The sequence below is a fragment of the Limanda limanda genome, chromosome 13, assembly GCF_963576545.1.
Source record: "Limanda limanda chromosome 13, fLimLim1.1, whole genome shotgun sequence".
Lineage (NCBI taxonomy): Eukaryota > Metazoa > Chordata > Actinopteri > Pleuronectiformes > Pleuronectidae > Limanda > Limanda limanda.
In genome coordinates this window covers 17126162-17141701 of record NC_083648.1, presented here as the reverse complement: position 1 = coordinate 17141701, position 15540 = coordinate 17126162, and the positions used below count along the sequence as shown (strand labels likewise).

At 40.6% G+C, this 15540-nt stretch overlaps 1 protein-coding gene across 2 annotated transcripts in view; it reads right to left on the bottom strand.

Moving 5' to 3' along the window:
- The window catches only part of st3gal3b (ST3 beta-galactoside alpha-2,3-sialyltransferase 3b), a 50278-nt gene extending 36260 nt beyond the window's left edge, over nucleotides 1-14018 (bottom strand). The window contains exons 1-3 of one of the 2 annotated variants that reach the window (XM_061085063.1): nucleotides 13978-14018; nucleotides 13629-13692; nucleotides 1428-1575 (exon numbers count right to left, since the gene is read on the bottom strand). In XM_061085063.1, the coding sequence (XP_060941046.1) occupies nucleotides 1428-1536 (109 nt within the window). In that variant the 5' untranslated portion in view covers nucleotides 1537-1575; nucleotides 13629-13692; nucleotides 13978-14018. Of the gene's footprint in view, nucleotides 1-1427; nucleotides 1576-4944; nucleotides 5223-13628; nucleotides 13693-13977 lie in introns of those variants that run through there. The other variant, XM_061085064.1, reaches the window with a different exon arrangement.
- Between the last annotated feature and the right edge of the window lie 1522 nt (nucleotides 14019-15540).

Here is a 15540-nt window from a genome sequence, read left to right as displayed (position 1 = left end):
TTGATGTGAGGTACTTGGTGTGAAGTGGTGGAACAACACCTGGCCTCAACCAGCTATTTAAAATCAATACATTGCCTACACAGACAATTAATCCCAGCAAATAATTTCTAATAGACATGACTGTTTTGAAGTAGGGTGAACTTGACAGAAATAGCTGCATTACACATTCAGAGCAAGACTATTCCAAACAGGACAGGTGGACTTTGATTAAAAGGTTTCATAGGCTATTTTCTTTACAGCAAAGCCAGAGTGAGGATATATATCAAAGACACAGCACAAAGAGGCTGTGATGGGGAGAATGCCCCTTGATGTTGGTTGCCACCCGGCAATAAACCCAACAAAGAAGAGGAAGATAAACGTTTTCCCCCAGCTTCACCCTTACGACACAGTGTTGTTCCTCTCAGTCTTGTTCTAAACAGTAACATTTGCGTTTTCTGTGCCAAATACTGCCCCCTGAGATTTTTCATAGAAAATAAAGAAGGCAGGCGCAAAAAAAGGTTCACAAATCTTCCAGCCCCCTCTGCTGGACTTTAAAAGCTATTTTTTTTCCAGGGTGCCCACAAAGTATGACATAACCCCCCAGCACACACACATAATCAGTTTGTAGACAATGACTATGATCATCCGTTTTTTATATAATAAGTCCAACTGAGCCAAATAGCAAAAATATATAAACATCCAGGTCCCATATAACTACCTTTCTAAATATGGGATAAAAAGCTCAGGATATTCAACGTTAATTGGAACATTGAGTCATGTCCTTCATCGGAACATACAATTCATGTTTTAGGTTAGAAAGTGCAGGACGTGCATGCTCGTGTTATAAAGGGCCTCGTGAAACTGCATTTCCAGTTTAGTCCATTTGGTTTCATTTTGTGGGTGAAGAAATTTCACAATACCATTTCCTCCCATCTACAAAAGCAGATGAGAGAATAAGTATGATGTAAAGATTGAGTAAGAAAAGGCTTTAGTCTAATTGGTTATCTCCGTTCTATGGTTATCACATTGGTTTGGTTCATTAAATTTAAACTGTCGGATTTCTCTGTCAGGCAACATGCACAAGTATATCCCCTCATTTAATGTGGCGGAGATGGAGTAACTAATGTTGGGTGCACAACGGAATCAGATTAGGCTCTCCACACAACATCCGGTGGTCTGGTGAAGTGGAAGCAAAACTCATTAAATATCGGACGCAAGCAGGTTTTGCGGCATCAACACAGACTGATATCCTAACAGTTTAGCAGAGCGGCTACAAATGCTCTAAATAAAAACACTGAAATAGATGGACGGGTGACAGGCAGTCAGCACGGAGAGGCAGACGGCAAAACGGAGACAAACAGACATGCACAAAACAAACAGATAAAACGGTCTACTATGACAGCTGGATGATCAGGTGATGAATGAATCAGACTGGTGAGGTCACTTACGAGGCTTCTGGCCCCACACGTGCAGATGTAGCTTCCCAGAAGAGTAGTAAATAAAGCCCAGGACCAGCATGGGGCACAGGATGAACAGCACCTTGTGTGTGGGCTTCATGGTCTTCAGTCATTCACATCGCACCATCCAGGTCATCACCTGAAACGAGGAGAGCAGGACGTCGCATTAGCACATCCCCAAAGATAAATCCATCTGTCAACAGCACAAATCTACCCAAATCATTGGTGCAATGATAGAGAGAAACATTAGGAAACAGGTACGAGGGGAAAAGGTGGAGTCAGAAGTGAAGACAGCTTGTGGATAAAGGGATTACTAGTGTAGTAAGAGGAAAATATGATGCGTGTAAACCACGAGGACTGAAAGGCAGTGTTAAGAATTGTGGTCGGACTCCATCATGGTTGAATTTGACCACTCTTCCTTTAGCTAGATGGTCTCGCCTTGAGGAATAGGTTGAGTTTGGAGAATAGACTCCAAAGACGGTTTAAAAGTACAACAATAAAACAAATATGAGCAGTCTTCTTCACATTTTTGTGCGAAATGTTGATAAACTTCTAAAGCAGGAGAGGCAGAAAGAAAGACTCCATGTCGGTGGTTATTTTGTTCAAACAGTGGACGGTTCACGCAGTGGAGATAAGTGCTGCACATATATCAGTAGTGGGAGTTGTGTCTGTTGCACAAGTCTCAAAAAACAGTAATGTTCTGACTAGGTTACAGGAAACCACGCCCTCACTGCTTCCAAAAACATGACATGACAACATCATAGCATGTGCAACACCCGGCCTTATTTTAATCCAAACATGATCTGCAGCTTCAACAGGGCCGGTTAAAAAACAGCATGCTTTGAAGAATTTCCTCAGATGAAAAAATATGAACCGTATTCCAACTGGGCCATCTTTCTTTTATCCTGAGGACTGCAAGGAGGGACTGTAAAAGCTTCTGCAAAGGGAGGTGTCTGAGCTGGCTGCAAACCCATGCATATTTAAAAAGCTACAGAGGATTGATCCTCTCAGATGAACTGCAAATTGTTGATGATACTCTACTCTGTATGCAATCAAACATCAACTTAAAAGACAGTAAATTGTTAATACTGTATAACCAATTCTTTTTCTGGAAGGGGAGGCCTGACTGCCTTTTTATTTTATTTTGTTTCATTCTATTTATTTTATACACGCTATTCCCTTGCCTGTCTCCTGTCATCCTGCTAATTGTGTATGTATGTTTGTTTGTGTATACATGGATGTTTATGTGTATGTATAATATATATATATGTAAGGATACATATTGCAGTGCTCACTGTTAGTTTGGGGTGGGACTTTTGTTTTGAGTGTTTTGTTGTCTGTTTTGTTTTTCTAATGTTTGTACTCATAACGGTAAAAAAACAATAAAAAGAGTATTAAAAAAAATACTGGATAAGTTACCTGCTAAACAGTAAGGCATTAATACTGATCAATCTAGACTGGACTATTGAAATATTGTCCCCCTATTGCACGTCTCTCTTCCTCTCCACGCTCCAGTCACCCAAACCAGTTGAGGCAGGTGACCAACGAGTCTGGTTCTGCTTGAGGCTTTTTCTCTCCACAGTCGCCAAGGGTTTGGTCACTTGGGGGAAACTGTTGGGTTCCTTCATAGTATTGTAAGGCCTCCACCATAGGATGTGCCTCGAGTAAATGTGTATTGCCATATGGCATGATACAAATCAATTTATATTTAGTTAGGACTGAGGGTGGTACGGCCAAAAATGATCAGGATAAAATTGTTTATGGTTTTGTTTATACATGTTGCTACTTGCTATCAATAATATCACAATAAATGTCACGCTATTCTAAATTTAAAGTTTAAACACAGATTTCTGTGAGGATGGTTGTGGTTTTAAACTCTTCATTATTGTCAGTAAATGGCAAGCACTTCTTAAACAAAAAAAAAACGCTTTACAAAACTGATGTAGACTTGGTATGCGTTATACATCTTCACTGTGCTTACACATTACATTAAATGTCATTTGGCAGACGCTTTTATCCAAAGCGACTTACAATTAGTGCATTCAACATCTATGAGGGGCCTTTTTAGGGGGTCAGTATCTTGCCCAAGGACACTTCGGCATGCAAAGGGGAAGAGTGAGGATTAAACCGCCAACCTTCTTGTTGGACGACCACTTTACCCCCTAGGCCACACTGCCCCTACACAATGCATATGAGATATCTGCATGCATTTCGATGCATTATTCATCCCTTATTTTGTATTTATATCGCAGTATTTTAAAGTTAGTACTGTGACAGACGGAGCCAAAGTCCCGATCTGAGGCCTGGACTGATACAAACCACTCTCTTGTGACTCCAGTAGCAGTGATCGCAATAAGCTGCAGCTTACAGATCGATTTTTGGAGAGAGTCCTGTAAACACAGCAGTCAAGTCCACAGAAGACAATGAATACATGGCCAAGTTTTTCCAAATCCTCCTGAAATGCCAGTCCTGTAATCCTCGATATGTCCTTTGTAATAGTGTTAATGTGACTGTTAAAGTGAAGGACTACACTATATTTGTATTTGATGCATCGTTCCTTGCATTAGGTATCCCTTATTGTTTTTTAAACCTTCTTTATCTATTTAGAAACATTAAAATCATTGGATCCTTGATATATTTGGGACTTACAGTAATAACTGTTGCTGCTGTTTATCGTTTCAATGTTCAGTAAACAAACTTGAAGCTACAATCAACACATAAACAGTTAACGCGAACGTGACATTAGGTTACTTGTGACATTTTACATTACATTTAATGTCATAATCGAGTTAAAATTACAGATAAAAAATGGATAAGTCGTTAGACTCACCACATCGTTGTGGTTGGAGCAGTCACCTCAACAACAAACCGTTACTCGTGTTCTATTCACGGTGGTTGTGTAGAAAGAGTCGTGTTTGTTTTACATCAGAGAATTGAAAAGTTGAGCGTCTTCTCATCACAACAAACATAACGGAACTTTGCGGTTTCCCAAGTCAACACATACACACAATGGCTACTCGCCGCTAACACCCTGGTTCCTCACTTTCAACCCTTAGAAAAACGCTGCGTTAGAGTTTTTTTGTCACAGCCACACACCGAGCAGAGCTAACGGCTAACCCCGGGCCATTCACCAACGCTGGAGGTTAGCATCGCAGCGTTGACGGCAGATAAACATCAAAACCGTTAGCTTTGTGCTAGCAGGCGCTAGGCTAACAGCTACGTTGGCAGAGCGGAGAGTTCTCCATCGACAGGCCCCCAGCCCCGGAGCCACACCGGGGTCTGTGGAGACATGTTCCCCCTCACACAGGAGCTCATGTGCCGCAGTCAGAGCCGTGAAATGCCTGAACCTGTCCACACATGCACGGGTAATGATGGTGTGGGGGGGCGAATCTGACGAGGTGTTGATTCAGAGGTAACCCCGCGGCTGGTGGACCACCACCTCGCCTCGAAACCAAATTAAAGAAATGGTATAAAACCAGCAGCCGGTGTGCATCATGCTACTCGGTACCTTGTCTTCTCCCCTGAGTCCTCGGGTCAGAGACAGCAGCAGCAGCCTCAGTTCAAACCACGGACTCGTCGATAACACGACCGAGTGCTCCCCACTCTCCAAGCCATCTTGGTTCAGAAAAAAAAAAAAAAAAAAAGGCTCCGTGGAGGTAGCAGAGCCCGAGTGAGTGCGAGTGTCTGCCCCGGCCTCAGCAGCTCCACACACGGCTGGAAGAGCGAGCAGGCAGACCCTCCATCAACACCTCCATCATCACCAGCAGTCACATGAGATATGTCGGTGAGTTACGAGGCCCCCCCCAGACTCCACCACCCCCACTCCCTCCTCCTCCAGCTAAAATGAATGCATCCTTTTTTCTTTTTTTTCTCTCTCTCCTCACCCTCACGTGGTGTTCCTCCTCTCTGCTCGTCAGCTGTTAACATCCCTTCGTATCCGGGGTTTGTATTTATACCCAGCAGACACGTCAGCCCCTCTCCCCCCAACACCAGCGTTTTGGTGTTGATTGGACAATGTACAGTGGAGTTAAAAAAAATCCTTTAAATGACAGATCAGTAGTTGGCCCTATCACTGTCCCTACACACAGGCTATTAGATCTGTTCAGGTCGGGACTGATCACAGGTTTAAATTTTGGTGTCGATTGGACAATGTACAATGCCCTATGACCCTGACTTAATATTGACACATGGAGCTGTTCAAGCCGGGACTCTGATCATGTGACATCATTTTGGGACCGATTTAACAATACCCAGTGGAGTTATGACAACTTCGTCTCCTTTGGCGAAGAATCAACCTTCGCCTTCACCTCAACGTTTACACGGTTTTCAGAAAATAGGTCACAATTCTGACCCTGGTCCTATGACTTGTCTGAGCTCATTTGAGCTGAATGTTGTAAAGCAGCCGGCAGCAGTGCATCAAAGTATAAAACATGTCCCTTATTTTCAGGCGATTTGTAATAATGAGTCAATATAGACATATGGATCTGTTCGGGGGTGAGACTGTTATCGTGTTAAAGAGTTTTGAGGCTGATTGGAAAATGCACAAAAGTGAACGCTGCTTCTCCATGTCTAGGGTCGAATTTGGGGGTCAAGGAGCAGATCTGTGTCTGACGACCTCAGGTGTCTGGATGGTTCATAATGTGGCAGTAGATCACATGTGTATTCTGGCCTTAAACCCTTCAGTGCTTTATGAACCAACAGCACTATTTAAAAGTTAGTTCTTTTGACAGACAGGGAGCCACTCTCTTGGTGTTGGTGAGGACTCCAGCAGCAGCGATCGCAATAAGCTGCAGCTTGGATCGATTGTTGTCGAGAGTCCTGTTAACACAGCAGTCAAGTTTTTCCAAATCCTCCTGAAATATAAGTCCTTTAATCCTTTAGTGTGGCTGTTAAAGTCTGAGTCTGAGTCCATGACTACACCAAGATTTCTGGCTTGGATTTAGCTGTAAGTATTTTACTCTCATTATAGTAGAACAATCTATTTTTTAGTCGTAAAGATCGATGTGCTGAGGTTTGTAAACAATGTAAAATGATTCTGGATGAAATGGACATGGAGAGAAATACGTCCGAGGTCTAGGACTTGGCCAAATGATTGTTTGTAATTTTATCTGTTTTCATGATTATTATTATCGAAAATAAAATATATTTAAAAACTCTCATAGTTTTAGTTTTATACAAAATAAGAACACATAATAAAAAGAAAAGGAGTTGAGAAATTAAAAGAAAAAACAGAATGCAAAAAGAAGGTCTTCATCCACTGAAGCCTTTTCTGCCAAAGACATGAATAATGTTTTTTTTTAAACCGTATATTCAAGAGCAAAGCACTTTTAGTTTAGAAAATTATGGCAGCACGTCTTTAATCCTTTGAGCTCTTCCCGTCCTCTGTATAGACTCTCGTATCAAAAGTCAATATTTGTCCAAATCAATTCAGACCTTGAACAGTGCTGACAGTGATTGGCTGTGTGTAGTCTTTGGAGTGTTTACTGACATGTTTCTAGTGGTCCTCAAGTATTTAGTTATTACCACGTTAATCTGTTTCTTTTGGATACATCACAGGACAATGATGTTTCTCTCTGCAAACCTAAAACGTTTTGGTTAAAGTGATGAACTGGAATCATGGCTGCACACTCACTGTAATGTCCCAAAAAAGAATATGACTTTAACTGGTACTTTAAATAACGATAATGGGAAACCACAGGGTGACACCCATTTAAAGTTTGAATGAGTCAAATGTTCAAAGTGGGATAGTTTGGAATATTCCACCCATGCACATTCAGTACAAACGGCACAGAAAATGTTTCCCTTAAAAGTGGTCAAAAGGACAACGGTGATGTATGAGGTCATTTCCTCAAGATAAATATTTGGAAAGCACCTTACACTTAGATCATTCACCCATTTGGCCGTGGCCTTAAAAAATGTCATGTGGTGCGACTGTCACTTATCTTAAAATTGATTGATTTCCTTAATATGCTTACATTTTTTTAATAATTTCTCAATAATATAAAGTCATAGTTACAAATTAGTTGCATTTCTTTTGAGTTTTTGAAAATAATGATCCCATATTTTTGTTCTATAATGTCACCGTCCCCTTATTAAATGTAGTTAACAGGCTTATTTTTCCGGTAAAGTGAATACAATTTAAACTGAAAAGTACCAACTATAAAATACAATTTCTAAAATTTCAAGGACTGCAAAGCAGCACTGGGCGGGCAATAAAAAAAATGACTGAGGAAATATTGACACATAGAGCTGTTCAGGCTTGGACTCTGATCATGAGACAGAAGTTTGGTGGTGATAGGACAAAGCACAGTGGTGTTATGACAACATTGTCTCCTTTGGCGAAGGATAAACCTTCGCCGTACCTCAATGTTTACAAGGTTTGAGGAAATGTCCCAATTCTGAGAGAGAGAGAGAGAGAGAGAGAGAGAGAGAGAGAGAGAGAGAGAGAGAGAGAGAGAGAGAGAGAGAGAGAGAGAGAGAGAGAGAGAGAGAGAGAGAGAGAGAGAGAGAGAGAGAGAGAGAGAGAGAGAGAGAGAGAGAGAGAGAGAGAGAGAGAGAGAGAGAGAGAGAGAGAGAGACGTCACCTTTGCAAGACATAAAGATTCCTTTGATGTTTGACCACTGTCACTGCAGGAGTGGAGTTGTTTGTTTACGGCTCAGCATCGAAGGATTCATGGTCCATGTTTGTCCGCGATACAGAATATCATGTTTTAATGGCATGTAATCAAACTTTGAAGCCACACCTCGGTCACACCGTGTGACGAAAAATCTATCTTTTTATAACTTTGTATCTCCATCTTGTTGTGATGACACTCATCCCAATTTGAAATTGATCTGATGAAAGCCCTGGTACAAGTACCTCAAAGTAAAAATGTGGAATATGGCCACTAAATGCAAAATAGCAGGCTTCCTGGTGCAGTTTTCCAATTGCACCTAAAGATTTTTGTGAACATCGGTCAACGTGAACATGTTCCGGGGGTCTTGGGGGGGCACCGTTGAGCCATTTTGCGACGCCCATTGAAAATTCCTCCAGAATACGTAATTTTCACGACTTTCTAGCTTTCTGCAAATTTTGGTAAGAATTTGAGCATGTTAAAGCCCTCAAAAAGCCAATTCATTTGCCTGAATAATAATCCTTACAATTTCAATAGGGCCTCACGTCTGTAAGTGCCTGTCAGTGCTCGGGCCCTCATTACTACCATAACCCCTACCCTACGCTAACCTTAGCCTAAACCTAGCCTTGACTTTAGCCTAAACTTAACCCAAACTTTAACCTAACCCAAGTCAAAACTTCAAAGACAAAGCCTAAACTTAAACCTAATTTTATCCTTAGCCTAAACTTAACCCAGGCCTTAACCTAGCCCAAACGTTAACCTAACCTTATCCTAAGCTTAACCCAAACCTTAACATAACCCTTAAAATTAATGGTTTTTAAAATGGGAACTTGCTTTTTGTCCCCGTAATGTGATTGTGTAAATAGATTACAACGTAAGTAATACCTAGACCACACATACACCACACAACTGCAGTATGACATCACTTATATTATTTTAAGGGCAACACTCTGTCAGTCCTCAATAAATACCAGCTGCCAGCTCATGTTCCTGAGCACACATGTACAGTCAAGCTCGGGTCTGGTTGTCTCCGCCTTTTTTAAGCTGCTCCCGTTAATCCTATGTTTCAATCACATTGTGAAATTCAAAGCATTAAAACAAAGAGCAGCCTAAAGCGTGTGAGACACACCGACACCTTGTTTATCAAGCGTCTAAGAGCCGACTTAAGGATTTAAATTGTGATTCTTTACTCCGATGCTAAGTAAACATGTTCTCTGCAGACTATGTCATCCCCGATAGCAATTTGGTTTTTAGCCTATCATGTGTCAGCTCACAGGAGATTGTTATATGGCAGCAGATCCATAGTGCTGTCCTTCACACCTGCTCGTGTTACGTGTTAATTCAGTTTTCCCCTCGTAATACGCATCTTATTTGTTCCTTGACATTCACAAAGTCTCACATCCTCGTAAGCAGTTGTAGGGCTGAGAGCCAAGGTAAGAGAGGGTGTTTGTGTGTGTGTGTGTGTGTGTGTGTGTGTGTGTGTGTGTGTGTGTGTGTGTGTGCGTGTGCGTGTGCGTGTGCGTGTGCGTGTGCGTGTGCGTGTGTGATCCCTGCAAACAGTGTGGCAGAGTAGCATAGAGATCTATTAATATTGAATCAAGCAGGAAACCCCCCCCCCCCCCTTGGTCTGCGGTGCACAGATCACAGGTTTACAACGCTCTTACAAGAGGGAGTGATCGATGGCCAGAGAAAACAATGCAAGAAGCTGGAATGTTCCATTCACTAAACCATTATTTATTTGTCTGCCAGTGAGCAGCCATGTTCCTGAAGGGGAAAGCCTTGTTTGTTTTAAACGTCCACATATTGTTGTGCGGTTGCTTCACTTTACATCCTCAACTGCAGCCAAATCCATCTTCAGCAGAAGTGACACAGTGTGGTTTTCCTGCTTCTGCTTCGTCTTCCCCCAATGCGTTCATTATTTTGGAACTGGCATGGAGTAAGTCACAGATGAGAAAAGTCTTGAGTGACACATCTGTCATGATAATAAAATAAGCCCTCCATTCAAAACAAACTCCTTCAGCCTGGGCTTACTGCTGAATCAGTGCCCCTAGCAGTGATACCATCCTGTCAACCGTTGGAAATTAATATTCTATCTTCTTTGAGTCTAGTCAGACAGTTTCCACTGTGCACAAGCCACCTCCTCCAGGAACTTAAAGGGATGACAGGTCAGTGGGTGCATTACAAAAAACTTCTCTCAGACCTGCACTGTCTTTGGTTATTCATTAGAAGGGAGTCTCGTCTTTCTGGGTATTTATTAAGGGAAGTTCCTCGAGTGCGGCCTCATAGTGAGATAGTTTTGAAAAGGAATTACGAGCCGTTGTTATCCGAATTAATTTATTTATTGTTTTATCTTTGATGGTTTTTTGTAAACGATTTATTTTTATGGAATTCTAAATGATGTATTTATTAATTAAAAGAGATCATTTTATTTTATTTCGACCCTGAAACCCTGAGGCTTATTCTGAGGTTGTTTCTTTTTCTTTTGGGAAGAAGCTCACCAGAGATTGTCAACCTCATGATAAAATCTGTGCTTACCTTAACCTTTAACACTTATTTCCCTTAGGCTGACCTTAATTCAGGTTTTTATTTTTTCAACTCTGCAATAAATCCTCAAACCAATACCAATAAATTGAGTGAGCCATGCCATTAACGGTGTATCTTTTTGTCAATACTTAACAAATATACCAAGTTCGATCACTTCGTCTTTCTGAGTGAAATTCCAAGGTGAGTCGAGCCAATTCCGTGGCATGATGAATAATTGATACTTATATTCTGTTATTCATAGATGAGGTATCTGCTCAGTGGCAAAGCTTTCACTCTAGTGGTCAGGCAACAGGAAATAAACAAGTGATAATGGGAATTTAATAGATCAGAAGCAGACGAGTGTCTCCATCTGAATTAAAAGCGCGTCCACTTCCACATTTACTTTATTTAAAACACTGCCTTATTTAGCAGTTCCTCAAGCAGAAGAAAAAAAACCCACAAACCGTCACGTCTTCAATCAGGAGTTTACTCTTAGTGTTGCAATAATTCTGTTCAGGCCAGTTTGTTGTCAAGTTTGCATTTTCTGTCTATGTCTGTGGTGGTTTTCTCTTGGTTCCCCCCACAGTTCACAGACTGGGGTTAAGTTGATAAAGACTAAATTGACTGCATGTATTGCTAGAGTGTGCTACATATGTCACCAAACATATGCTGTGTAGACAATGAATGGGTAATTCCTAAATTTCCCTAAGTGATCTTCTACACAACATTAATTGAAACTGAATATTTTCACCAGGACTTAACTGTCAATTGAGGTAATTTAGAAAGTTGTCCCCCAAGCTGCTGTGAAGTGCATATTGAATGATACAATATGCATCATTAAGATTTTTTTTTAAACTGTTTCCTCCCATTTCTTTCAATGTACTGTGCTCTATGTGGCTTTCGGTTAGACTCCTTTAGAGATAATATATAAAGAGGAAGTTTTGTAACATTTTGTTTCAGTAATTTCCTCAAGATATAAAATACAAAAATAGTGCTGCCAAATTGACCATTTTGCCTTAAAGACCTTTGGGTAGAAACAGACACTACCTTGTTTTCAGAATGGCTGAATGACTCAACGCTGAAAACACTCATGCACAATATTTCCAAAGGCACTGTAGAGTTTTAACAGTGTTGTCTGCAAACATTTGCTAACCAGTTACAGGACGGGTTGCTAATCTATAGAATGTGTTACACTTCAAAAATTCAGCAAGCTATTCCAACTTATTAAGTTAAGTTTTTATGGCTACCTGGCTGTCCAGTCATTTCATAAAGGGGTCTTTGAATCAGATGCACTGTGGTGGAAAACAAAGAGATAAAAGGACATACAAAGACTTAAGATATTTTGAGGAATTTGGATGCTTGATGCAGTTACTAGCATATGTATCTAAACAGCAGGATTTTTAGAAAAACACAATATTATAAACTATATCGAGGGAATCAACCCTCATATAGCAGAAGACTGTAAAATCCCCAATACAAGTGCATATATAGTATTCACATATTTAATGGTATTTGCACACAATATGTTGGTTATACATTCAGGCAAATATTATTCAAACCGATTTTCAATCTGAGCGACTGAATGTGAAACTCTTTTAAAAACTTTTTTCAGTCAAGCGCTTCAAAAACAAATCAATACACTGACATTTTCACTAGTCATACCACACATTCCGTTACGAGGCGTTTAACTCTTGTAGCAAAAGCATGTGCTGATTTTTAGGACATTTGCATAAAGGCAAATACCTTCACCCAGCTATGACTCCAACACCCACAGAGCACAGAGGCAGACATAAGGTCATGCAGACCACACATTCAACCACAGGTTCCGAATCAGTGAATGAAAACCCCTCGAAACATCAAACGAGATCTTCAGAAATTCCAATTTTGTCTTTTCCTGGGGCGAGAACGGGCACAAGATTGCATGCTGGCAGACACAAGATTGCTTTGACGATTATGGGCTAGATCCGTCATGTGAGATCTCTGGGCCAAAGTAGAGCCTCTGGGAAACCTATAGGCTTAGAACGCTGCAGGCTGCTGCTTAATGAAGTGGCAACGAGGGGAGGTCCCATTAGAGCCGCACAGAGACAGAGCTGTGTGTGACCTCAATAGCAGAGAGACACATTTAATGTATGGTACAGCAAAGGTTTTTGTAGGCAAAGACACAAATATGTGACTCATTAAAGCCAAAAGACTAAGATGAACAAGCAACACAGCAGGACATACTTGGAATATGTTGTGCTTTTTGAAATATGTTCTAGAAAAAAAATTGCAGCGTGAACAGCAAAGTCGACAGGAGCTTGTGAGTCAATGTGGGAAACAGTTACTCTGTCTTTCAGGGTCACACACAGAACTACTCATCTCTCAATGCTTTAATCTACAAACCAACTTGGGCTTTCACATCCTCACACATAGACTTTCTGTCTCTGTCAAACTCATTCAGTTCTTCACACCTGTGTGTTCTCATGCATGTACGTGGTGTCTGATGTCTCTATGCGGTGCAGCCGGGTGCTGCAGGAGATCAGCAGAGCAGCTGAAGAAGTGCTGCAAAGCTTTTGTATGTGTGTGAGGGGGGGGTTTGCAAACAGGAGGAAGTCGAGTGGCTGCAGAGACACAGTTTCAAATAGTGATTAAATATAAAGGCCATTTTCATGGCTCTGTCACCACAAGACATTCAGCTTCACACATGAACTCGATACTTTTTATTTCAGCATGGGGGTTAGGGTTGTCATAATGGTAGGACACAGTCTTGATGGTACTGCAGATGTATTTGAAGATCTTGTGAGGGATAATTGTGCCAAGCAAATCGATTTATTTTGGTCGTCTGCCTCACCTAAAGCAGATTTAGAGATTGCGTGGGCGAGGCGGCATTAGCTCAGCTTTCTAGAAACTCTTCAATTATGCAAGACTGGAATACATTAGAGATAAAATTAGATTTTCCACCCCTGTTTACTTTGAATGGCATTTGCCGTGTGGATTTCTGTCAATGCAGGATTAATAGAATTTGTGACAGACAAAATGCAGACACTGATAAAACATAAGAGTTGCGTTTACTCACTGAGTTTGACGGAAATCTCTGACTGTGATCTCGTAGCTCTGAATCCAGCACAGCAGTCTGCAGCCTGAAATGTTGAAGCATACAAACAACTGTATTCTCCTGTTAAAGGACAAGTGGCTTTTGTACGACCTCCATGAGGGGCTTTGGGTAGAAAAGTCCACTGTCTCTGACACGGTAATGATTAATGTGAGTGCGAGGACTTTTTAAAAGCACAGGCACCAGATCCAAATGCTGAAGGATAATATCAGTGGATTTATAGATTTGAGAGTCAGATTCAGCAGATACAGCAGACAGAAACTGTTGCAGGAAACTACCTAACATCCTACAGTAGTTTGTGAGTTATACCAACCAAAACCACAAGCCTCTGTCGTGGGGCTGCTGTGCCACCGTGATGACGTGTTTCACTAAAAGTGAAAGGGCTTTGCCAGCAAAACATCCCCTGACAGGTCTGTAGTATCGGCTCAAAACCTCTTAGTAGTCTTTAATGTGGTAAAGGGTTTAAACCGATTTAGGAACAAACTATGTGAGCTAATGTGGTTGCTTCCCATTGATCGGAAATGAAAAAGATTTTAAGTTTATGAATGGGCAGAAAATCAATTATTTTCATTAATTTTTCCTAAAACCTTCGACCAAAAGGCTCTCCCTGATAAAGCCTGCTAATTATTATTTTTAATTTATATGTTAGCTAGTTCGTGGCTATATTTAGTTCTAACATTTAGCAGATGTAGTAAACAATAATATATATATATAGAAATATAGATATATATAAAGTGATATGAGTCATGTAGTGAAGGAGAATCGTGATACACACTTTAAACACTATAAGCTTGTTAAAAGCAAAGAAATGCTGGTGACTCCACCAGCTGTAATTGCACTATAAGATATATTGAGTAAGCAAATAATATGTAAGTAAATAATAATACGTTGACTTTACTTAAAAACCCATGGAAACTCATAGCCTTAAAATAGATAAAGTAAACTTAAGATCGTGAGATAGAAATAATTTATTGTTTTTTTAACAATGTAATCACTTAATGGATTTTAATGTGATCAACTTCAATTTAAAATGTATACTATAGGAAAGTGAAACCAGTTTAACTTTCAGTTATATAGCTAGATGAGGGTCTACTGAGGTAATAATAGGACCTGTTTAACATCCCTGGCTCTATTTGTTCTGTCCTTGAACGCACAAGTATGTCGACAGAACAGGACCAAACATGCTCAGAACTTAATAGTGCAAAATTCTCTTTTTCACTCAGGCAACTTTAAACTATTTGGTAGACGATAAGAATAATGGCAATGCACCAAGTAACAAATGTGATGAAACACGTTGCCTCAGAACATTCTAGGAAGCTCAGCCTGAAATTCAGAAAACTCCCTTACTTATTAATGAAACCAGTGTGTGCCTTAACCATACGTGTACACAGGGTGTACACAAGTAAAATAAATATATAAATAGAATTTAAGTAATTACATTGTTTGCTGTTACAATGTGTGTTTGGGAAACAAGCTCAGTAAATTATTGGTTATTGGATAATCTCTGACATCAACAGCACAAAGTAACCTGAGCTATGTCACTTGACTATCATGTGACTGGCCTCTGAGGCGATGGCAGACAATAATACTCGACTAACAGAGAGACCTGAGGGAGCCACAGCTGCCGGGTCGCAGGGGACGCATGAGAACAAGTGGGAGGGTTTAGTTATGGCGGCATGCTGAGAGAAACTGAGAAAAAACATTATTAACTGAGCCATTTACACCATTCTTATATCAATATGGCTTGTTTTATTACATTCAATTATGAGCATGGTATGATCTAAAGTGAGCTTCTGTACAGGCCAAACTGAAAAGGCTGTGTCGAGGAAAGGATCGAATTCTCCGTGGGATTCACATGGTTCCTGGTGTGTTTGGT